At 37.7% G+C, this 25095-nt stretch overlaps 1 protein-coding gene across 11 annotated transcripts in view; it reads right to left on the bottom strand.

The window, feature by feature from the left end:
• Positions 1-25095, bottom strand: part of LOC100539795 (neuron navigator 3) — a 398436-nt gene that overhangs the window by 163356 nt on the left and 209985 nt on the right. For 10 of the 11 annotated variants that reach the window (XM_031553711.2, XM_031553705.2, XM_031553709.2 and 7 more), the window contains exons 2-3: positions 22567-22684; positions 21813-21865 (exon numbers count right to left, since the gene is read on the bottom strand). In XM_031553711.2, the coding sequence (XP_031409571.1) occupies positions 21813-21865; positions 22567-22684 (171 nt within the window). Of the gene's footprint in view, positions 1-21812; positions 21866-21988; positions 22145-22566; positions 22685-25095 lie in introns of those variants that run through there. The other variant, XM_085221711.1, reaches the window with a different exon arrangement.

Genomic DNA, 25095 nt, shown 5'->3' with positions numbered 1-25095 from the left:
CCCTTAATACCCAGCAGTCAGCAGACTTACAGGAAGAGATCATTTGTGGGATTGTGCTCACCAGTGACTCAACATATAGAACATGTCTATTTATTATAATTATTTTTGCTGTTACCAACATTAGCTTTCATCTTTTTTGTCTGGCAGAAAACACTTTCTTCACTTCCAGCATCAATTTAATTGTGGGATACTCAGAAGACAAGTAATGATGACTAATACAGTAGGATGTTTTCCTGTATTTGTAAGAAGCTCTGAAAAATATCTTGGTTTGACTAATTCTTTTTAAGTTTATGACAGTACAGTTTAGGAGAACTAATAGACACAGATGTGAGTTGTCATTTGCCTGCTTCTAGCAGGATTTGTCATTCTGGAGAACAGGATGCATTGCAACAGTGTTTTTATACCTACATACTACTAAATCTCTCATTATTTTGGTCACAAAAATAAAACAGTATTTCCTGTAAGCAAGCACTTAATTCCACACTACCTTCCCTAACAATGCATGTGCTTTAAACTTTTGAATCACAATACACAGCCCCAGATAAAACATTGTAAAGGGTTTGACCTATAGAAGTTTTACTGATGTTGCTGGCAGCTGATTATGGATGGACATGGGAAGTGTCACAGAACTCCAGAAAGCCACATATATACTCACCTTCTAGACCACAGAAACCATAAAACTGTTCAGTACTTGCTGTGGGGTAAGGCTGTTTCTTCTTCTTTTTTTTTCTTTTATTATTGATTTTATCAATATTGATACCAATAATGAGAAGAAGTAATTTGAGATTAACTACGACACATACTATTTCTAATGTATTCCAAATACAGTTTACTTTATTTTAGATTTCCATCTAAATTTCCCCAGAGAATTCATCTGACTTAAGAGCCGTGTCTCGCTCTTTTTTTATTCCTATGGATACTCATCACTAAAATCCAGGGAGATCAATGGATTCAAATGTATTGTTACAACACAGCTCACCCTCATCCACATGCAGTACTAGTAGAGTTAAAAACAAATTTAAAAAACCCAATAACAACAAAAAAACAACTCAGGCTACACAGAGAGCAACTTGGACTCTTGAGTATTAACAGTAGTGATTAAACTGAAAAATGGAAAAGCAGATCCACTTTGTATGTCTGACTATTGCATGCATGGAGTATGGAAGAGGACATAGTAGCTTTCAAATTTCAGCTACTGTCTGAGATTAGTCTGAGATAATTTTAGTTCTGGTCTTAGTTGTGGGTTGTATAACAGAGGTTCAAGCAAGCAACCAAGACATGTTCATGCATAGATAAACGCATTTTTGGTCCACACTTGAGCCAAGGGGAGTATGAAATTGTCCATGAAGACTTAGCTATATGGAATGCTTTGGAGGACACTGAAAAATATTTTAAGGTGGACATGGCCTAGACTGTCATCACTGCTTACATAATGTGGTGCAGAATGGTCACATAGACTCTCACAGATACTTAGCAAAAATGAAAAGTAAAAATAACAATTAAATAAAAAACTCCTAAAAGATCTTTTACTGGGTCAAATTTATAACCTTGTACAACCTGCTGTACCTAAAGCTGTTCTCAAGGACTGAGAAGGACAGCTTTATTTCACTTTCTGTTCTCAGTTGACTCATATGCTGTACATGGTCCAACTTGCTGACAACTCAGTTGTGGTGTGGGCAACTCCTAGATTTTCAGTTTGTCTTGTAACTTTACTCCTTCATTATTATTATTACTATTATTATTATTTTAAAACCAGCTGGTTTTACTACTTTGTGTTCCTGTTCTGTCTCTCGTTAAAGTATAGGGCTAGAAACCTACAACAGAGATATAAAGAGAATATATTTGCAGCTTTATACTGACAAATTTTTATCTTCACTTCTATCTCTAAGCTTGCTTATAAAAACTAGACTTCATAAACCAGGCAGGTGGGCATTCAGCTGTTTTGCTGTGTACAAAATGGACAAAGATCCAATATTTTCTTCACCAAAAAATTGAACTATAGTAACTCAAGTACTTCCTCCATTTCAAACAAGTGATAACTGAAAACATTACATGCTATTCTACTTAACATCATGCTTTCACTGTATGTATTTGCATACACTATGATTATGGAAAGCTGAGTGTTGGGCCCAAATGCCCATTGCAAATAGCTGGTTTATTCTGAGGACATTCAGTATCATTCCAAATTAAAACAGGTATAGCAAAATGAATTACTCTGTCCAATGTCTTTATTGATTCTGTCTACCCATTCTTCAAATGCCCCATTCCCAACAGTTCTGGGAGGTAATTCTTAAATGATCGCAGAAATAATAGGGTGGTGAGGCACTAGAACATGCTGCCCAGAGAAGCTTTGGATGCCCCATCCCTGGAGGCATCCAGGGGGATGATAGATGGGGCCCTGGGTAGCCTGATTGAGCGGGGGTGTTCCTGCCCATGGCAGGGGTTAGAACAAGGTGATCTTTAGGTCCTTCCAACCCAAACCATTCTATGATTCCATAACAATATTCATGATTTAGAACTCCCTATTGTTCTTCACTTGAAAACAGATGTTTGACACACTTGAAGTTCTGCACACCTCTTAAGAAGTTTTTTAAAGGGTAACGCAATACAATTAAAATATAAAAAGTCTCTAATAACTCTGCATTGTGTGCATTTTGCAGGACAAAATTCACTGGTCCACAAAGAAGACAACACATAATTCTCTGACATATCATAAGATTTATTATAATTATTTTTAAAGTACCAATAAGTAACCTAAATCATCAAAAGAAAAACCTTCTACGCCATGCATTCCACTCAATTTACCACAGCTGATGATATTCCTCTTACCTATAAAAAACTATCATGAAATTGTATTTACAAAATGTATGCAGTATTTTCACTATACTGTACTGGTTTATGTTATCTACAGTAGGTCACTCTTACGTATTCCAAAGGGGAAGGTCCTGCTGGAGAAACAGTTTGTTGCAAATGCACTTCTACTACAGCTAGAAAAAAAAAACAGGAGGGTATAAAGACTTTGAAAGGAACAATGGGAAATAAACTCCTATGAGCTAACTTCACAAGTATCATAGTTATACTGTAGCAAGCAGACTGGTTTCTTTTGATATTGCACAAGTCAAACTAGTTTAACAATCTGAATGTAAGGCATCTGCTTTCTTGTCTATTGCATATATACAGATGGGCATAGTTATTCACGTATGTGTTAATATATTCATAGAATGGCTTGGGTTGGAAGGGACCTTAAAGATCATCCAGTTCCTACTCCCTATAGTGGGCAGGGCTGCCACCCACTAGATTAGGGCCTCAACCAACTTGATCTTGAACACTTTCGGGGATGGGGCACACAGCTTCTCTGGGCAGCCTGTGCCAATGCCTTTGAGTAAACAATTTCTTCCTAACATCTAACCTAAATCTCCCCTCTTTTAATTTAAAATAATTTCCCTTGCCCTATCATTATTAGACTGTAAAATGTTGCTCTTTCACCTGTTTATAAGCTCCCTTTAAGTACCAGAAGGAAAAATAACAGCCATTCATACAAAGGATTATGACTTTTGAATGAAACTGTCGAAGCTTCATGCTTCCATCAAGATTTCCTGCAAAGTAACTGCATGTATTATTAAGAAAATCATTAGTCACTATGACTACTCATGAAAAGAGCAGAGAATACTGGTACACACACAGGTCACTGTGAAAGCAACGCCTCCTATTTATTACCATGGAAACTACAATAGATAAAGAGATTACAACACTATTTGATAGAGCAAATTCTCAGCTTGCTACAAAATGCTATTTTACAACAGTCACCACCATTAGCTGTGTACTGTTATTAGTAATGAACACGAGCCTGCATGCTGTGCTTGTAGCATCCTCACTGTCACTATCACCACTGCTGAAATGCACCACCCATAGCCTCACTGTGCTGCTCACATCCACTGTTTGGTCTTCATAAATATCCAGCTAGTGTTGGTGAACGTCAAATGGTGCCATTTTTCGATAAGGAGGAATTTAGTGTCACACTACTGCTTCACATGCTCTTCCATGTCAGATGCCATTTTGTCAGACTGCCCCTCAGCTGCCATCTGTTACACGACAACAACATGTAGCAGAATATTCGTGGGAAGGTTCCAACTCTATTGCCAAACCACCAACATCCACCTCTGATGTCACGGGCCAACATAAAATAGGAGGCACTGCTTTTGAAGCAGCTCTCCTCTTTCCAAACCATGAAGAAAATGGTATCAGAAAATACGTGACACAGAGTAACTGACATTAACTCTACTAAAAAACATCTTCAATTTCAAGATTTATTGGTCTTTGTGAAAGCTGCTAGTATGGCAGGCTGAATGTGGCACTATTCCCTTGACCTGCAACTACTGAGAATGGGAGAAATTTGCCATGAATACTTGGTTCACCATGATGTAGAACTCAAATGAAATGGGGAAAATTGAACCTAGAGGAAATTGAGAGATAAGTCAACTCCCCAACAAAAAAGAAGAGAAACTTAGAAATCGCATTACTTCTTGTTCTGATAGTTAATTTCCCATGAGTTTCTGAGATGATAGTTCATGGCAAGACATTTTTGTTACTGTACTGGAAGACTACGTTGAGTTTCAGAGGGTGGTGTAAATTTGAAAACCCACCCTGGTGAAACAGGTGTTAGTAGTCCTGCTGGGAGATATTAAGCATGTTCTGCTGACTTGCTGTTGCACGTGGCCAGTTACCTCACCCAGATGCAAGGGACATTCCATTTTTCTGTGGAAATTATTGTATGTTTCAGCGTGTTAAGCAAAATCCACTGACACGTATACAGATTCAGCTTGTTTTCTAATAAACTTGTTACTTACAATAAAAAAAAAATTAAGGAGCTTTTAATGAAAATAACTATCAGTGATCTATGTAACAACAATCCCAAAACTGTTCCAAACACAGCATTGACCATATAAGCAAATTAAAAAGTGATTTACTGGAGGCATTTGGGGAGAATTTTACCTTAGAGTATAATAACTACTGGTATGTAAAAGGCCTCCCAGGCAAAAATTTTTAGGAAATGATGTTGAAGTTATTTAATTAGGTTTTTTTGTTTTGTTTTGTTTTTTGAGAAAAGGATAATGGTGTTATTTATAACTGAAATACCTTCCACTTCCTTTTTTTAACAAGTATGATGGAACACGTACACCAAATTCTTCTAGTATGCACTCCAGACACGAAACATGAACAGTAAAGTCAGAAAATGTAAAGGAAATTAATGTCCCAAATACTTGGAGAATTCAACAGACATATGTACTGACCTGCTGATAAAAGAATGCATGAGGTCATTATAAAGGTTAGAGTACGAGCTGGGGTGTGTATTGATTTTAAGAAAATACAGAAATGGGAAATGGATTCCTCTTAGTATATATTGCTGTCAATACTGTCTGGAACATCAAAGTGACAGCTGGTGTTCCAGATATTTTACGTTGCCCCTAATCTGATGCTTTGAAAGCCTGGAGTGAATGAGAGGTAATGTCAAATGGAAGCTGTTTGCTGTTTCTTGTATTAGTATATATCAAGAATCAATGGTTAATTCAGATACTCTATGATTCTTATAAAGCTTTAATTTTTAAGATGCCCAAACATGATTATGAACATCTGTTGACCATTAATACATTAAAACAAACAAATACAAATCTACAAACCCCCCAGAACAATTAAGACAATACAGAATTTTCCTCTGCTTATCTGCAGTGGTACATTCTTGCTTTTCTTATCTTTCTTTTTTACTCTTTCTTCTTTCTATGTTTTATCCTACATTTGTTCCACCATAGTCTCTACAACAGCTGCTACAACAGACACTGTATTTTGTAGAATACAAAATACGGCAACCATATGTGAAGTGATTTTGTGCTGCTGTGAGAGAAACAGTGAGTAGAAAGTGTTGGATTTTTGGTTGGAACACAGTGCTGGACTTGGCCCTGATTAAGCTCCTGGCTCTAGATTCAGAAAGCCATCGAAGAGTATTTCATCATCTTGCACAAATTTCTTAGAAACCTAAAACATGACTCCACAGCAAGCCAGTATCAAAGGAAAAGACTAGGCAAGAATTCTCTTCTAAGGTCTCAAAGTAACACCATATCTTGGTGCTCCAACCTCCACAGACACGTGGCCATGAGCACTGTGAAAGATGCCTGTACATGAACTAAGAACACGAAACTGAAGATAAATGCTACCCTAGGAGGACACTTTTTAACATAATGATAAAGGGGACTCTGTACAAACATGGTGTTTGTTTTTTTGTCTGTTTTTTTTTGTAGCAAACTATCACTCTAGCAAGCCTGTCTACAACTTCTTTTTCAGTTATGCAATGCTTCTGAGTCAGCAAGGTGCCAATGTCTAAATATTTATGGAGCGTGGCAACTTCAGAAAATTAGAGGGTAGTGTGAAAATGCACACTTCTCTAAAACAGAGTAGTTTCTCTCCATTAGTTCAAAAGAGAGTCTACAACAGAGCATTCATTTACTACATTTAATTAAACCTCTGAAAGCATTCCAGTTCTCTCCTTCACCACTATTTAGTATACAGCAACTTCATTTAGCTCATCAAAAAAAGCAGCTTTTAAAGTAAAGGCAGTTACTGACAGTGAAGGAATTAACTCTGTCAAAGATAAGTAGATGTATAAACTATGGGGCATTTCAGTGCATCTCTTGAGTTTTGCAAATGGAGTCCATCCTGTTGGACTTCATGCTTTCTAACTACATTTCACTCTTGACTACAGAAGAAGCTATAGTGCTACAGCATGTGAGGGAAAGACTACAAGAATTGGGTATCTTCTTGTCTTTTTATTTCATAAACATTCTGATGTTTTTCTTAGATATATTTTTAATATTACCTTGAAAATATATTTATAGAAAGTTCAGCTGATCAGAATAACAGTGATACAGCTATTTGTTAATAAAGACCTCTGAAAGTACAGACTAGAGGTTTCTGTAGATCTAAAGTTATGTGGCTGGTCTTCCTACAGGAACCAAAAGTCCCTGGGGAACTATGCAGGAAAGAATATAACACACCACCAATTTCCCTGTATGTTTAGTCTAAATCTTAAGGTAAAAAACCTCAAAAGAAAGAAAAAAAGTCAACGATGAATTAATATCACATGTTAAAGTCATTATAATTAAACAAGAAATCATTAAAAACTATAGGTATAGTTCACATGGTTGAAAAAAATCTTATGAAAGATTCAGGCTTTCACTTTGACTAGTGGACTAGTGCACCTGTGCACTGTAATTTATACCATTTGGTATAATATAAAAATAAATATTAGGGCTAAATATATATTAATATGCTCATACACATGCTACTTAATCTCTCTCTTGATATATGATCATACACATGGGAAATGTTTTCCAAATTCTTCAAAAGATGTTGTTTGGCATATCAGTCGAGAAAAATATAAGTACCTATAAGGCAATGGGATATCTGCTCTTACATTCAGTAGAACGAGGATTTCTCTTGAATTCTTAACCAAATCTATAATAGAAACAGCAGAAATACTTGAGCCTGTATAAGGTCTGAGCAAACATTCCTTGTCATTTTACTTCCAGTTGTAGCCAATGAAGAGTGAAGTGTTGGAGGAAGTAGTGTTATAAATAATTACCCAAGTGTTTTCAAGTTATAAAATATAGTCAATACTATCTGAAAAACAAGCATTTCCTTGGATTTGGAGGGGCCACATATCTTCAAATAGGTTAATTTATAAAATGTAGCAGTATTAATCTTTCAAAACTGTTTATGCTAAGAAATCCTAACAGAAGCCTCCTATATACAAGAACTGCGAAGACACCCTGGCACATATGTTTGCTGTGAACTGGGGTTGCTGATCTGTCTATAGACTAAGTGAAAACTTCTACAAAAAAGCTAACTTAAAGTCATTACTGGGAGGAATTACTGAGCAAGTCTGTGAATGACAAGCCAAAGATAACATAAGACTGGGAGCAACCTATGTGTGCAGATAGAATACACAGAAGTGTAGCCTTCTAACTTTCTGACCTATTATTTATTTCTCATACAAATAGGTCTCAGTACTAAAGCGCGCAAACCCTGAGACAAAGGAAATTCTTATGGTTATTTTTTCCATAGGGAGAAATATTGATGGTATACCCCCCATAGTAATTCCAGATAAATTCAGAAAAATCAAGTATGAATAATTCAAACAAGGTTCCAATTAGCTTGCAGCACAAGCCTAAACAAAGCATATTAATATTATTTATTATAATAGAAATAAAGATGGCTAACAGCTAACAGTTAAAATATGAACATATTTATATTTCAGAAAGACCTCTCAGATTCAACATCACAGATTTCACAGGTTTTATCCAGGATTCCACCAGAAAGAATCGTTAAGAACTGCATACACAAACAGATGCACTGTCTTGATATCAGCTCTTCAAAAAGCAGAAGTAGCTTTTGATCAGTTTGTGAGGTTGAATACAATGAAGTCTTCACAAAAAAGTGTATCTTAGACTGACTCTGAAACTGTACCCTGCCTGGACTAATTCATATCCAAACACCAGGCCAACTTAAAATAAGTTCAACTTTAAAAAAGTATTGCTCTGATTTATGTCATAAGATCATCTGTTGATCATATGGTCAGCAGATTCCTCAGACTGGGAGTGTTTTAAATAATTCCTACACATCAGAAAGCTGCCAAACAAATTACTCTACTTGTACTATTTATTTACACTGAACCAAAAAAGTTGCACTGTATTCTAACAATTTGTGTATTAAGTTTCAGGTCAAAGTGGATTTAAACAGAATTCACATTTTAAAAAAGAAGATTTTGTTAATATTTTAATTAACCTGATAAAGAGACTTTACATGAAAAGGGATTAGCTAATGCTTTGAAATAAGCTGCCATTGTCATATCTTGTCCATTCTATTACTAGCTTAAGCAGTTTACCTTTTTGTACCTTAACAGTCTGTAGTATGGTCATAAGCGCTAATAGGGTTTGCATTTAGAGTTAACATCAGAACTTAAGTCCAGTTCAATATCACCAAGATGTTCACTAGTACAGCATAAGGAAGCCGAAGCTATCTCAAACTATTCCAGTTACCTAGTCTTCTGACAGTCAGGGATTGAGTAGAGATGGTTGATAGAAAAGTAAGTTCAACAAAAGAAACATGCCTATTCTGCACCAAGACTCATGGCTTTGTATAAGAATTTAGGAGAAAGAATATGTTTTTTTCCCCTGAGAAATCTAGCATGTTTCATTATGTGGAAATAACAGTGATCACAACAGTGCATAAAAATATATACTGAAGAAGCATGCAAAGTGCTCTCTAATTTCCCTAATAAAGTAACTGTAGGTATTTGGGAAAAACAAGAGGAATTGAGACAGGAAATTAGGCAGGGCCACTTTTTCTACCTAACACACCTCTCACACTGACACTCTCAGAGAGCAAATATTGACCTGATATGCCATGGCTCCGAAGCAACAGTGAATATTAATAGCAATACGCCATTGAGAGAAAGGATTTAAGTTGACAGGATTTGCAACAGGGTTAAAAGAGGAGTGGGTTTACACCTGTGGGTGTAATCAAAGAGCAAGGTCTGTTGGGTTTGTGCACATAAAATTCAATGAGTTTGAATATGGTAACTGCAAAAGGCACTTAAAAAAATAATCAAGAAGATTGGACATTCTTTCATGAAAAAGGCTATCACTTTAGCTACTGCAGATTAGATAGCTTCTCTTAAGCAAAGATGAGAGCAGAATGAGAAAATACATCTGGACTGATCATATTAGTTTAGTTATACACCTACTTTCTATTCTTTTCCCCTGATCTTCTAACACTGCAATCATTTTGTTTTGAAAGTAGTGCAGTATTGCTGAAAAGAAAACCTTGTCTGGCCTCAAGTTTTTGTATTTCTGTCTCCAACAGGAGAGCCGAGGGAGGTTATCAGGCTTTTTTGTATGAGTTGACAATTACAGTTACAGAACAGGATGGTTTTTGTTACCATGTTGGCTTGTAATTAACACACTACATTGTTAGGACATTCTGTGGTACTTTATTCTCCTTTCTTCCAGTCTCTTTGCTATAGTGCCAAGTTTTGAAATACTGGATATGCATAGCTTAAACAAGATGATTCAGCATGGTTATCTAGGCATCAAATACCACATAAAAACTCCAAAAGCTTGATAATTTGTTGGATATTATTTACAGTAATTTTAAGCATATGTGAGAAGATGAGCGTATTTTGATTCTCCTCTCCTGCAGCGAAATTCACAATACAAACCCTGTTCCACTTCAACACTACTAGTTGCAATCTCTTCCCTTTTCCATTCATTACAGTGTAAGCCACAACCCTCTTCCACTTTATGTGTTGCATAACCAACAGCAGCTTACAGACATTTGTGCAGCTCCTGTACCTCCCATAAAACATCGAGTTGCTTTTTCCAGCCCAGACAAAAAAAAGAGGACGGAATTCCTACTTGCTGTACGTCTTCATGTATTATTTTCAAGTCTTGGTATTTCAAGCTCAAAATTGTGTTCATTTCTTCTTTTCTAAATTCAGTCCCTACTTACCCTAGGAGCAGAGAAAGTAGCTCAGGTAATTCTAGAGAAGTACAGATATACTTGACTTGTATAGATGTGCATAAAACTCACACAGTAACAAAGGTCCCAAAATCCTCCATTCATCAATGAGAGGCAGAGAGAGCAGATTTAATGCCGTTCAATAAACTTCAAGAGAATTAAAATAGAGCTTTATCAAAACTACACAGAATACCTCATATAGATGCTCCATGTGCACTACACATCAAAACACACGCCTATACAATTTCTTGAGAATCTTGCATGTTACTGAAGCTGCAGAATCTACTACTGATGCCATCTGGACATGGTCCTGCGCACTCTGCTCTAGTTGTCCCTGCTTGAGCAGCTGTTGGACCAGACAACATCCAGAGGTGACTGCCAACCTCAACCATTGTGTGATGCTGTGACAGGCAATGTCCAATTACCTTCGGAGAAAGATCTGTGAAGAATCTTCGGATTCTTCTTTACAGTTAAGAATATTCTTTTGTGAAAAGTCTACCTCTCTGAAGGAATCCAAAATTCACAGACATACATAGATAACAAAAGAGTATAAGATAATCTGAGTAGAAGTATTGTAAATAGAGTGGTCATAAAGTCTTTAAATAGAAGAAACTCCTCAACTATAATCATAACAGAACTGGCACTTTACCACATTTCCAAAATAATCAAGCACTTGATAAAAATCTAGAAAGCTGACAAAATCTCAAAATTACCAGAAAGTCTTGTTTGGATATGCTGTAAAAGAAAACTACTTCAGAGATTGTTTATTTTCTTGTAAGGCTTAAATATGCATTTTTGCTGTTCAGCTAAATATCACGCACTTCTCTATTTTTAAAACCAGTAAACATTCTAGACATTCCTAGTATTTATAGCATATTCTCCCTATAGAAGAAGATGAAAATACACCATCATGAAGCACACATATTTACAGTAATCCTGCTGCTGCTGTCCTGGGAAAATGTATAACTAGAATCAATAAGTGCTTTCTAAAATGTGTATCGTAGTCAGTTAGTGTGTATGCATTTGACATACATGGTTGTGTTAAAACTTTTCAGTTCATTTTTATTAATTGAGCTTCCAAGGCCATTATTCATCATCTCTTTGTGTCACAAATATACATATGATCAATTACAAAACTTCAAGTAATGTTCAAATTACATTGTTGAGGGGAAAAAAATACAGAAAACTGAAGAGGGGAGAAAGCTGGGTGGGTGGAAATGGCAAGATTGCCAACCACATCTTTTCAAAGAAAAAATAATGCAAAGTATATGTCAGTCACTAATATTTAAACATAAGTAATTCCAATGTTTCATTCTCCCAATGCGGTTTAACATAACGATGTTTTTGATCATATTACATGCCTGACAAATATTGCTGAGGAATGGAGAGGTGAGTGAAAATGGCTATGCCTTAGCGTCATGGAGGTACTGGCAGGCAGGGGAGTTCAAAAGATTGCTTGGAGGAAAAGAAAAATTTTGAAGGCATTTTTCTTGCTTGCTTGTTTTAAGGAAGAAAAAAAGATCTTTTTGTTTTCAGCAATCTTAGCCTACAGAAGCAAAATGCACATAAATCTAATCCTAGCCCTAACCACGCAACCTTCAGCAAGCAAACCTAACCCTAGATGAACTTCTCAGTAGGTTTAATGAGATTGATACCATCACAATGTAAGTAATTCTCATGACACGATTATTTCATTAACATCTAGATGACTTATATTCATGTGACTCCACTCATTAATAGGGCAAGGAATTTGTAAGCCTAAACAAGACGACTAATAACTGCATGTGATTTATTTTTAATGAATAATGTACTTCTTCCAGTACAGTAAAATAAGAACCAAGATGTGTTCCTGTGGCATTTTATTTTATGACTTCAGAAAGTCAAATGCAGATGACTCGGGGAAATTTCCAGTTCACTGCCTGATGTAAGTGAGTAACTCTGAGCTGTTCTATGAAGAGGGATTGTCATAAAATCTGTGGTTCTTTTAATGTTCTCAGATCTTCTCTGGATGTAAAGAGAAATGCTTGTTTCAGTTCAGAATAAAGAGGTCTAATAAAAAGCCAAACCAGAATCAAATCATGTAAAAAACAAAAGTGATTATTTGGTTGCTTTCTCCTCCTCTTTTCATGACTGCAACATCCTTTGGCAAGATTGATGAAGTTCCCTTTCCTTAGCTTTCTCTCTCTTTCTCATGATAAAAGCCAGCTTACTCTGTTTATCTGTGCAGCTCTCACATCATCTACGTAGTTACCCCAAAAGTAATGCCTACTATTTATTTCCATGGAAACTACAACAGAGACAAATAGTCCAATAACACTATTTGATAGAGCAAATTCTACACTTTTTTTCCCAACATAGTCCCCAACATCAGCCAATTTTCACCAGTGATTAAGAGAAGCCTGTATGCCCCACTAATAACAGTGGAGGTGACCCACTGTTTCACAGCTGCTATGATAGGAAAATGTTGCCTGTGCAGTTCATTTTTCATTATTCTGAATAGATGGAAGTCAGAAAGTGACAAACCCAGACTCTAGGGTGGATGTAATAGGACTGTTCACCCAAGACGGGCAATGTGCTCCATGGTCTCCAAACTAGTATGAGATTTGGCATTATTGTGTTGCAAGAGAAAGGTTGTCTTTGTCTCTGGCTTGACTCTGGAAGTTTGAGCTTTCAGCTTAGGCAGCATCATGATGTAGTGGTCAGTTGATGGTTTGTTCCGTTTCCAGGAAATCCAGAAGGATCACTCCTTCCCTTTCCCAAACGACAGGGCACATCACTTCACCTGCTGAGAACTACATCTTGAACTTACTCTTCAATGGGAGTTCACATGTCTTTACTCCATGGACTGCCATTTTTACTCTGGCTTGTAGTGCTGACACCACATCTTACCACTGGTAATAATGCGATTCAGGAAACTGCCACCTTCAGCCTTGCGTTGGTTCAATAGATCCAGACAAACTGAATGCATACATACAGTATGCATACAATGTTCTTTCAGTTCCTGTGTGAGTATACATGGGATGCATCTGACACAAACTTCGCAATATGCCAACATTGCCACCAACATTTGCAATGCATTGAATCCAATATTCAGCTCCATACACAGTTCACTTTTTGTAATCCACTGATTCAGGCAGATGAGTAGATTGAGATGCTCCTCATTTTGTGTGACAGCTGCGCATGACTATCCAGAATGTGGCTTGTATTTCATGTCATTGTCACCACTGCTCTCAGACAGCAGAAATAAGCTTTGGAGCCATATAAATCTGGACAGCATTCCTAAATGGAAAGGTATCTTAGCGGTTACATTCCTATCATCAACCAAGGAAATTATGAGATTTCAATGGGATAGTCTGTTTGAACACTCAATAATAACTGTACACACTCAGAAGCTATTTTGTTAAATATTACTCAGAATATTGCATGTACTGGCATGTGGCAAATGTGTTAAAGAAATTCCTCCCTAGAATAGGGCCGGTCACTCATTGAAGGGAGTGGACATGGGGTTGGTTCTCAGAAGGGATGTCTACAGTCTGAGCATGCCTAAGAAATGACAAGATTTTTCCAAGAAAACATCTTCAGAAAGACAGAAGGTTCCTGGCTGTAGCAGCCTTGGATACATCCTTTGGAACCCAAGGGAAGATACAGGTTAAATGCAAACCAAACCCAGTGAGGAATCTCAAGAAGCATTCGTAGTTAAATCAAAAATGGTCTACTTGAAAGCATCATCAGAAAGTGGGAAATCTGAAAACGTGTCACACTGAGAAGTGTCATTACTTCCAAAAGCATCTGCTTAGATAATAGAGCTGAGTAAGTGTTACATGCTTCAATCCACAACTGTCACTGTTATAAGGAAAAACGGAGTAGTATAAGGAAAAGCAGAAGTATTTGCCACCAGTGTTGCACCAATAGATTTTAAACTCACAGTGTCCAAAAAAGAATAGCACAAGGCTATTCTCTGCCAAACCATAAGAGCAGGATTCATAAGTGTAGGATTATGCTGTAACAAGAAACGTGGTAGGAGGGGGCCAAAGAACATATAAGCTACCTTGTTGTGAGAAATTCTTGCTAGGGAATGGAGAGTTTGATACTTCAGCCACTGCTTATAAAGACCAAGGAAGAACTGCGTGCAAGGACAGGATCAGCTATTAGCGCAAAATGCCCTCATAATCCACCCCTCTATGTATCATCCCAGTTTGAGGCCATGTGAGGTTACAGACAATAAGGGCAGTTATCAAGAACAATGTTGAGCCCTTTGAACAACAAAAATTGACCAAACTCCAAATTAAATAACAGAAACAGAAGTTAAATGTGGACTTTTAATTACAGCAGATCAGAGTCAATTCTGAAAATAAAAGATCTCGAAGATGGAGGAAGCCCATGAGAGAAAGCTTCAGTCGTAACACTGACTACTCATCTTATGGCCAGGTCCTTTATAGAAAACCCGCCGGGTGAAAGTGGGGAGGATAGAAATATTACAAAAGCAAATAGAAAATGCAGAGAAAAAAAATCCAGGGCTTTCTTCACTCAACAGAAGAAAGTGAATGAAGTACTGTGAAGACAGAATTGGGACTCCAGAATCCTTGTAGATGGAACCAAAAGAAAACAGTAAGAACAACCAAATACATCAGGAATAGTTATTCCTTCATATATATTCGTAAACATATTCCTCTCATATATAGCTTCAGGTATCTTATTTAGAACACATATATTGCTAATGCTGCAGTCAGCACTATGTTACTATATCTTCGCTACAATGAATTTTACCAGTCAAAAAAATATCCCAAAGATCAGATAAGAAGGAGACCAAAATGGTTATGCATCATAATTTCAGAATATTTAATCAGTGAATCACTGCACAGGTGATGGCTCTCCACAGTTACTGTGGTATTGTACGATACAGCTTTCTTTGCTAAAGTACCAGAGGGAACAAGCCGCCCTGATGTGACACGTGGGGACAGCTTGCTACTGCAGGCTTCCAGGCTGTGATGAACTCACGCACTTAATTGACAGACAGCCCTAGAGGTAAGGCTGTCACCCTTGATGCAGCTGGAAATAAGGCTGCACATCCTCATCTCCAGGGTTTCCAGCATGCTGAGGTGCTATATTTATCACAATATATACAAATACTGCAACAGCGCTATGAGCTGAACAACTGCCATTCACCTCTGAAATCCCATGACAGAAGATCTTAAATTATTAAGATGCACATACAAACAGTAGGAGAGAAGTCTGAGAATGAAGTGCCAGGAGACTTACAGAGCAGAAGGTAACTCTGAGATGATAAAGGAAATTCCCATGTTAGTTGTACACAAAGAGACAGAAAATAAGGCATTTGATTCCTGTTACCAGGAAGTCAACTGATAGGAGCAGAAATTATGATGATCAACATTTTTATGTTTGTTAATATGCTGCATTGAAAAGCAGAAGTCCCTAGCTGCTGTTTCTGATGATGTACATGTTAAAAACTTCCCTAGCAAAGTATGCATGTTCCCAATGTGGTCAAGCCAAATAGCTGATGAGCCAAATGTAATGCTATAACACCATGGAAATCCCAGCAATGACAGCATAGTAGCAAAATTCTATGCTACAGCAAGGACTTGCTCAAATGCAACAGGTGTAGGTACAGAAACAAAGGAAAAAAAGTATCTTACCCTGGGAAAGCTCCAGGTATGCAGGGATCTCCTGCAAGATACCCTTATTTCCACTGCCAACCCTTAAATGAAGTCTGGGATCCTGGCTCCAGCCCTTCTGGTCACTGAGGTACATTGCATGCATCTGAGCTCCCCTGGGTTGGTCCTCCTTCCCACCAGGTGTTCAATCACTGGTTCAAGCTGTGACTTAGCATTTCTACTTCAGTGAATTACAATAATCTAGAATACAGATATACTGTCACTGGAAAGAGGATCTCATCTCTTTCTCTATTCCAGATCTGAATGTTCTCATCCAAATAAAAATAACCTTTCTTAGTTCCCTATGTGAGCAGAATTCTTAACCTTCCTCTGATCCTTTCTATGCAGTCCTTTACATAACACCTGAGTATATTCTTTGCTTTCCTAAATAGTTCCACTATGTTTTGACAACTTTTTTCTATGTACACAGCTAAAACATGAGTTTTCCTACATGTAAACACTGGAAACCTCTCAGAGGAGCTCATATTTTAATTTTTACCGTTTTTCTCTGGTTTTATCGAGAACATTTCCATAAACATACTGCAAACTTCTCATCTAAAAGTACTTGCATTTCTTCCCTTTTCAGAGCTACCCTATTATTGAAAACCAGATCCCCTTCCCTACCACAAAGGATAGGGAAATGAGCTTTTGACTTTGTCCTGCCAACACTTCAAGATGCCAATCCTTTGGTTGTATTTTTTAACAGAGATCTGCCCCAGTAAAAGCCTTGTCCCCTCTCCAAGGCAAACTGCATCCCAAAAAAAGAGCCATCAACTCAGAAGACTCTACGTATACTTTTTTAACATCTGGTGAAGGACAATAGAAGTTCAACACACCTTTTTGTTCAGAATTGCCAGATACTACTGTGATATTACCATAAGATTTAGATTTCATTATCCTGAATAATTATTTGGAAAAAAAAAAATACTTTTCATCTCTTTTCCTTTTTGAATATAATAAATGAATCACTTACAAGCACAGACCTTTGGGAAATGAGAATTGTAGCTTGTTTTGTGTGTACCAGTTATTCTTTGTTTTCCATTCTAAAGGAGTTGTTAATGGCTTTTGTGTTCATCTCCAAGAAAAAGCTCATGAGTGATCCATTGCCTCCAGTTCCATTCCAGGCAGCTTCTGTTTCAACCTACTGAAAAATCTTCCTGAAAATCTGCTAAGCATAATGGTACTCCCCTATTTTACAATGCAATACTTTTACTTCTCTTAGACTCAATTACATGGAATAGGGTACACTTCCATTGAAACATTTCAGGGTATTTACTTCATTTCTGAAATGTGCACACAAGCAGGCACTGCAGAAATACAGGAACTAGATTACTAACTTGTGTTCTGTTCCTTCATGCACACCAAACCTGCAAAGCTGACAAAACTCAAATCTCTCATTTCCTTTGTATTTTCAGAAGTCTCTTATAGCATCCAGTCATGAAATATGTGAAGATTCACTAATAGCCATGGGGTAATAGCAAGAATTTAAACAAAAAGATGCCACTGGACTGCAAAATAAATGAGATGGGATTCGGTTTTAAAATTAATACAGAATTTTCAGTTGCAACAGCATATTTTTACACAGTCAACTTCCGGTGTATACTTCTATGGCTCATACTTGCGTGGGAGGCTCACCTGGAGCTGCTCAAGAGCATAGGAAGCACATGAGTTACTCTTAGAAGAAAGTAATGCCAACAAGAAAGTTACAAGAAAATTACAAGAAAGTAACGCCTTCTATTTATTTCCCTGGAAACTACAAAAAATACAAAGATCACAGTAATGCTATTTGAAAGAGCAAATTCTCAGCTACAAAATGCTATTTTTAATACAGTCACCACTATTAGCTATACATTTTTTCCAGCAGCGACCAAGAGCCTGCATGCCTCACTCATAAACTTCGTGTGCATTTGGAAGATGCCTTGTCTTTCCAATTACTGTCACCACTGCTGAAACGCATCACATACTGCCTCACCGTGCTCACAGCCACTGTTTGGTCTCCGTAAACATTCAGCAACTTTTGGATATTGTCAACGTGTGTTATTTTTTCCACAGGGAGGTATTCAATGACAAACCTCATTGCTTCTTACGCACTTTCCCGTCAGATGCCATTCTGTCAGACTGCCCCTCTGCTGCCATCTGTTACATGGCAACAAAATGTAATGGAATATTGGTGGGTAGGTTGAACCTCTACTGCCATACCACCACCACCACCACCATCTGCCTCTGACACCGTGGGCCGACATAATGAAACAAGAGGCACTGCTTTAAGAGGAGCCCTCATATTCATGTAGCCAAAAGAACCACAGACTGCATGAAGAGGTAACAGAGATAGTTCTGAAAAATTCTCAAAGGAGAATAATGAAAATGTCACCATAAAATGATTTTCAGTTCAGCACTCTGAGTCTCTTGCATTTTCTCTGCCATCCCTAGGATGGATCAAGTTTGGTACTACATGTTTTATAGGATTTGTTTAGAGATAAAACACTGGCTATTTTCCAGTATGTTTTTAATATGCTCAGCAAGAAAAAAACCTGAATTCATTCTTTTGGACCAGTAGATATGATAAATGTAAATACTTTGCAATGTATTTTCTATCTATTATATTTTCCTGCTTTTTCTAATGGTGTTGGGATTTTCAATTAAAACTAAAGAAACAGATGGCTTAAAAATAAGCAGGAAAGAATAACCATTTTATTACATCAAAACAGAAAGTCTTGAAAGACTAGTATTAAAAAAAAATAAGTATTCGAGGTTTCCTTAACTGTTAAAGTTATGGAATAATTAATTAAAGGAAAATATAGAAATGAATATGGCATTATTTCCACAAAAGGGTTTGAAAGCGATATGAAGAAAAGGCTCAAGTGCCATATTCCTCTTTGAGTGGAATAGCTGAGAAAAAAGAAAACAGCAGATTGTGTATGATACAGAAGACAGACAATGTATCCTGAAATTAACAGAATGCTAAGTCCTTATTATAATACTTCATAGTAAATACCAAAATCATTTTACAATTTGGGTTTATCCAGGAGAAGAAAGTTTCACCAGTTAATGACAATTAATGGGAAAGCTAACTATGCAGAAACTGAACACTGCTGGAGTTTACAGGTTATTATTTTTCATAAACTTGGACCTCTGGAGCTGGTTTAACTGGTCTACAAGTTTTTCTGTATTGCTGCCATCATGACAGTGCAAGACATTGCAACAGACTTAACTAAAAGAAAACTAAAAGAAGCATTAAAAAAAATTCAAAAATAAGATGTTTATGAATTGGGGATACTGGTAGTGATTAATTATGAATTGGTATAGATATCACCTACAGTGTAGATGAACATCAAGAATTCTCAGCAGTGGACAATTCATGTCAGTATTCTCTAACTTAAGCCAATAAAATATGTTAGACATCACCTCCTGGAAAGGGTATCAAATAACAGATGAGTACAGAAAACATTATTTCTTAATTATAAGTCATGAGAAAAGATCGTGAAAACGTATGTGAAAGAAGGGTAGTGAAATTTTTGAGGTTAATAAAGGAAAGGGTGTCTTCTACTAGGTTATATGAGTGAACGAGCCAAAGGAGACAAATGGAGAACAGGTGCAATATCTGGGTTCTGAGAGAGGCTTTGAAAGCTGACAAATTTGAAGTACTTTACCTTCAGAACATTTTAAATTTCCTAGCTCGGTTGAAGAAATCAGCAGTATAAAACTATTATTTGAAAGCACAGGAAAATAATCTGATGAGGCACAGATATAAAGCAATAAAGTGACTGAATCACAGAAAGGGGAAAAAATATGTTACATTTCTATCAAGTTGAAATGGGTAAAACTGATGTTTTAGCACTGTGCAAACACCAATCTGAGATGGTGTACAGGTGTGAGTGTTTGAACGGCCCATTTGCAAGCCAAAACACATGAGACAAATACTCTGACCGGAATGAGATCAGAGTTGGGTTTACAGGAGAGAGAAGACAGATGCAAAGAACCCTGCAGGTACTGCTGTAGCATGGGTATGCACAAATCATGCAACATAACTGCAGATGAAATCTAGAATCACTATGTCTCATAAAGATTTACCTGCAAAAAGGAAAGATGCCATTTTTTTGTGTTTTTTTTGGGGGGGGAAGCTGGGGGGGGGTTGTGGGGGGGTCAATGCCAACATTGCTGGAGTTCTCCCTGCAGCTTGGCTTTGTCTCATGGAAATGAAGTTAGATAGACATCAGAGCATGAATCCCTCAGCAACCCTAGATGGTCATTTGCCAGTTACATGACCGGGGGAAATCATATCACTTTTCCATGCTTTTGTCTTTTCTTGTTTGCCTTGTCTGTCTGGAATGGCAGATTTTAATGTAATTAGAGTAAAGAGTGATTATCTCTCAATCTGTATGTGTAATATTAGAGTTCCACACTGGAGTTCCCAAAGTTCTCAGCCAGGGCCACTAGGTGCTGCTGTAATATGAGTAATTAAAATAATAACTATTATAAAGGAGATTTCCTATATTCTTGCTACAGAATGTTTCAAAAAGCCTGAGAGCCAGAGCAGAAACTTATTCTTACCCTCCACATTTTGTGAAAAGTAAGAATGGGAAAAAGCTTGATTAGTTATTTTGCTGAAACTTAAAATTCTTCCTTCCGCTTTCTATAGCCTTGTGGAAAAACACTGCAAATATATTCTATCTTTTAGGAATGCATTGAAAAAATGCAAAATTTTTATTTTCTGGTTTTACCTCAAAGCCCAGCTATCATACAATCTCACCCAAACCATGATACTACAAAATCCTTGCCAGCTGCACAACTGTGCACCTTTTCACTTACTATTTGGCTGTGAACACAGGCAAAGTCCTCAGCATGGGGGAGCATGGTTGTAACTGCAAATGATTCAGCAAATGCACGGTGATATTACTGATGCTCACATTCTGTACCTGCCAGTTCCACGGCCTTCTAATTAGGCTTTATCTTATTAAATGTAGTTTAGTAACCATAAGCACAGTAGAAGATTAATCAGACTCATATGAATCAGTCACAGAGTGCTTGTTGCCTGAGTGTATCAACATGTCTTTAAGCAGCTGCCAGTGATAGCTCAGAAAGCTATATGACTAAAGTGCTATTTCTGAAAGTTGTGGAGTCAGTGCATCTAACTGGACTTCACAGTGGGCAATCCAAAGGGCTATTTATATTCAGAAATAATTTGGCAAGTCTTGTTCATCAGACCAGTTTTCCAGACACAAAGACTCCACTTAAAAATTTGTTCTTGGATTTATCGCCCTTAAAAATGAAGTTGAATGAAATTATCTGGATAATCAGGAGAACAGGTTCACTAAGGCAGTTCTGGATTCATTAGTACTAATGAAGTTTTGCTGCTGGGTTACATCAAGACCCAAAGTTAGCAAGCACAAAAATGAAGATGCAGACACTAAGTTTATATGGAAAAAAGAAATGTAAAGAACAGTATGTGAGAATTAGGACTGTACACTAAGCATGGGACAGAATATTCACTGTTTAAAGAAATCACTGTTAAAAAGCATTTTAGAAAATGCAGAGATGTCAACGCACACTAAGAATATATGTTGTTCTTACCATTTGAGACTGGCTCCGGGGACAGCCATTGATATCTTCAACCTTCTCATTTGCTAAACAGAAACAGTGAGGTGAGAAATGAGAGGTAAACAGGGAGATTAAAGTTTTCTCTCCAGCCCCAACCTCGGCAAAACAAAACAAAATAAAATAAAAAATAAAAAAAAATCCACACACACCAAAAAGAAAGAGAATAAGCAGAACAGACACAGCGATAAAGTGCACGGGGTTTTGTTGACCCAGAGCTCCTTTCTAAGTAAAGCTCCGTTGCACAGTAACTTTTCTTGTTAGCAGCAGTTGCTTCCACATGCCAAATCATGCAAAGGGGGAAGTGTGAAGGAGATTGCTGCTAATTCTTCAGCCCCTGCAAAATAACTGCTGACATGAAATCTTCCACAATTGTCTTTGCAGGGTCAGGATACAGTTTCAAGGCAGCCCAGAAAGTATGAGCCACTCCAGCTAACGAAATGCACACATGGGAGACATACGGTTTAATGGAGCATTCATTTCTGACAATTCAAAGTGTGTAAGATACAGTTCTGGCCATTTAAAGTATGGTTAAACAGACAGTTCCAAACATGCTCACATAAACATATTTTTTAATTAAGACAAGGATGAACCACACAAATATCAGAGACATATGGAGTCAGTCAAATCACATTATTCCGGGTTCATCTTATTGTTAAATACATTCAACTTGAATTATATATTCCCCCACGCAAAGAGCTCACAGTACTTCTCCGAGCCTGGGTCTTACCGATGATCTGGATGATTTCTGCTAGCAGAACTCCATCTGCAATGTCCTGTTGCAAATCCTTGATCAACCGCTTGTGGCCAGATTTTGCTAGGTAGTGGTTAGCCCAGTCAGTGTAAATCTGCAGAGCAGAGGGGAGGGCAGGACGGAGAGAGGGGAGAGGGAAAGAAGACAATAAAAATTCTTAAAACAAATGTTGGCTTGCACACGAGAACTATTCCGGATCGCATTCCAGTTTAAGAAGTCAGCACCAAAGGAAACAATTTTAACGTTATTTTTTTTTAAAACAGCCATGCCCCTCCCACTGCCGTTTTCTGTTTTATTTTAACATCAAATGATTCACTCTGTTTCATGAGGGTTCAAGCTTGCTGTGACCAAGCAAAATTCCCCTTATGACAGTAGAGGAAACTCAGGCCATAAATCAGTCATGTCTGCCCCAGTTCTACCTCCCGCCGTGCCCCTACCTACACTCTCACCCCGCCACACGCCCAGCACGCAGAGACTGCCAAAGAGAAAGTGAGAGCAGAAGTGTGTGCCTGTGTTTTGGTGGGAGTTCATTGGTTTGTTGCTTGGGATCCTGTCTGTCACAGTGCCTCTGCCACACTGCTGCAGTAATCACAGTTTCCCGCCCTGCGCAATTCATTTGTTCCCATGGTTTTGTGTGTGTTGCACAAAAATTGAAAGCAACCAATGGAAGGTTAAAAAGGCCCAGCTGAACGACATCCACCAAAACAAGGAGGAGGGAGGCTGGAAGCGGGTGAGATGGAGAGTCAGGGACACCATCCCATGCATGCTGAAGGCCTGGAGCACCCCAGAAGGTCTCACACTGTCTCCCATGTTTCCCAGCAGGCAGCAGAGCCTGGACCAGTGAAACTTTACCCAGGCACGGCACTGCATCAGAGTATCAATGGCTCTTGGCAGGAAGGGCTGAGTCCCATCTGTGGGGTGCCCACAGTCCCTCTCACCACCCTAGGAGAAAGGACAGACCCTCCTGCTGTCCCTGCATGTGGTTGCTGAAAGCATATATGCATAGCAGCATCACTATGTAGGAATATGTAATATCTGTGGTACCCTCTATGCTGAGGTTATTGTTTGAAATTGTTGAAATTGCACCTCATCTATGAGAACAACATGAGGTCACTTTATAAACATCCTTTTATTTAACCTCAGAGACCCTTGGGAGGAAGGGGTCAGAATTCCATTTTGTGAACAGAAAAACAGAGACCAAAGCCATGAACTACTTGCTTAATTCAAGTAAATCTGTGGCAGAAACATGGAAAAACTGGAAATTGCCAGTCCTGAGCCTTATTTGGAGAACCAATATCCACTTTCACCCAGCAAAGGCATCATTGCTTAGTCCACACTCAAGTCAGGCTCATTTGCACCCTGAAAACCTTTGTCACAGCTTTTCTCACTCTTCAGTAAAATTGATAGGAAATTTTAATTGGTTTGGACTATCCTATATCTCCTCAAAATTCCTGCAAGTGGATCACCAACTGGTTTGTCTTAGCTTTCTTGGCAGGTTTAAATAACTGTAAACAACTACATGGCATCAAATGTGGGAGGAGATTCAAGTCTCCCACAGCCAAAAGATGCTGCTGCTTGCTGGGGACCTAAATTTCCCGCCTGTACCCAGAAGTCTGCTTGAGCCGTATGTTTTCAAAAACCAGAACTTTTTTTTTCATTACCATATAGGTGAATCACATGGAAGACTCCATTAAAATGTTTTTCAAAAACATTTCAAAAACAAGTAGATATGAAAGTGTTTCTTCAATGTGTATAAATATGTATAATGAATCCAATGCAGAGTCTCCAATGATAGTATTAACAAATATTTAGAACAATATGAATTCAGGAGGATAAAAGGCACATACCACATGCCCATAGCATCATGCACTCCCCACTACTAGTGTTTCAACTTCAGTCATTCTTTAAAAATAATGCATCTTAAGTATTCTCTGAGTTCCTACTATAAGCTGAACTATTTTCTGTACTCCAATGAAACTGATCCACTGGAACATACAGAATTTAATACCCACCAATATTATTTTGGGTTGATTCTGTACTCCAAATAAAAATGCTTTACCATGCACGTCATTTTTTTCATTGTCACACCCACACATAATCTGATGTACCAATCCTAATTTTGACTGCAATTTGAACTGCCGTCTTAGTATGTAGCCAGAGAAATTTTATTCTAGCAGCTGCTGTGCAAGTATCTAATACTCGAGGAATAGACTTCACCCACCCACACTTCATACATTTCTTTTTTTGTAAATTTAAAAGTAGAAAGTATGAAGAATCTAAACAGTGGAGATGGAAAAGAATTGTGATAAATATGGGTGATTTGCTATCAAAAGTTGATAATCCACATCACACTACTGGCCACAAAACTGTACCGATGGTCTCTGTATTTTAACAATCATGAAATGATGGAGAAAAAAGTGAGATGAGGTGGTAGTCAAATGAGTTTTTTCACTTCAAAAGTCTTGCAAAAAAATCAGAAAGTGAAGAGCTGTTGACAGAGACCAT

Source organism: Meleagris gallopavo, chromosome 1, assembly GCF_905368555.1.
Source record: "Meleagris gallopavo chromosome 1, MGAL_WU_HG_1.1, whole genome shotgun sequence".
Lineage (NCBI taxonomy): Eukaryota > Metazoa > Chordata > Aves > Galliformes > Phasianidae > Meleagris > Meleagris gallopavo.
The sequence above is the reverse complement of the archived record's forward strand: the minus strand, read 5'-3'. Positions and strand labels throughout refer to the sequence as shown.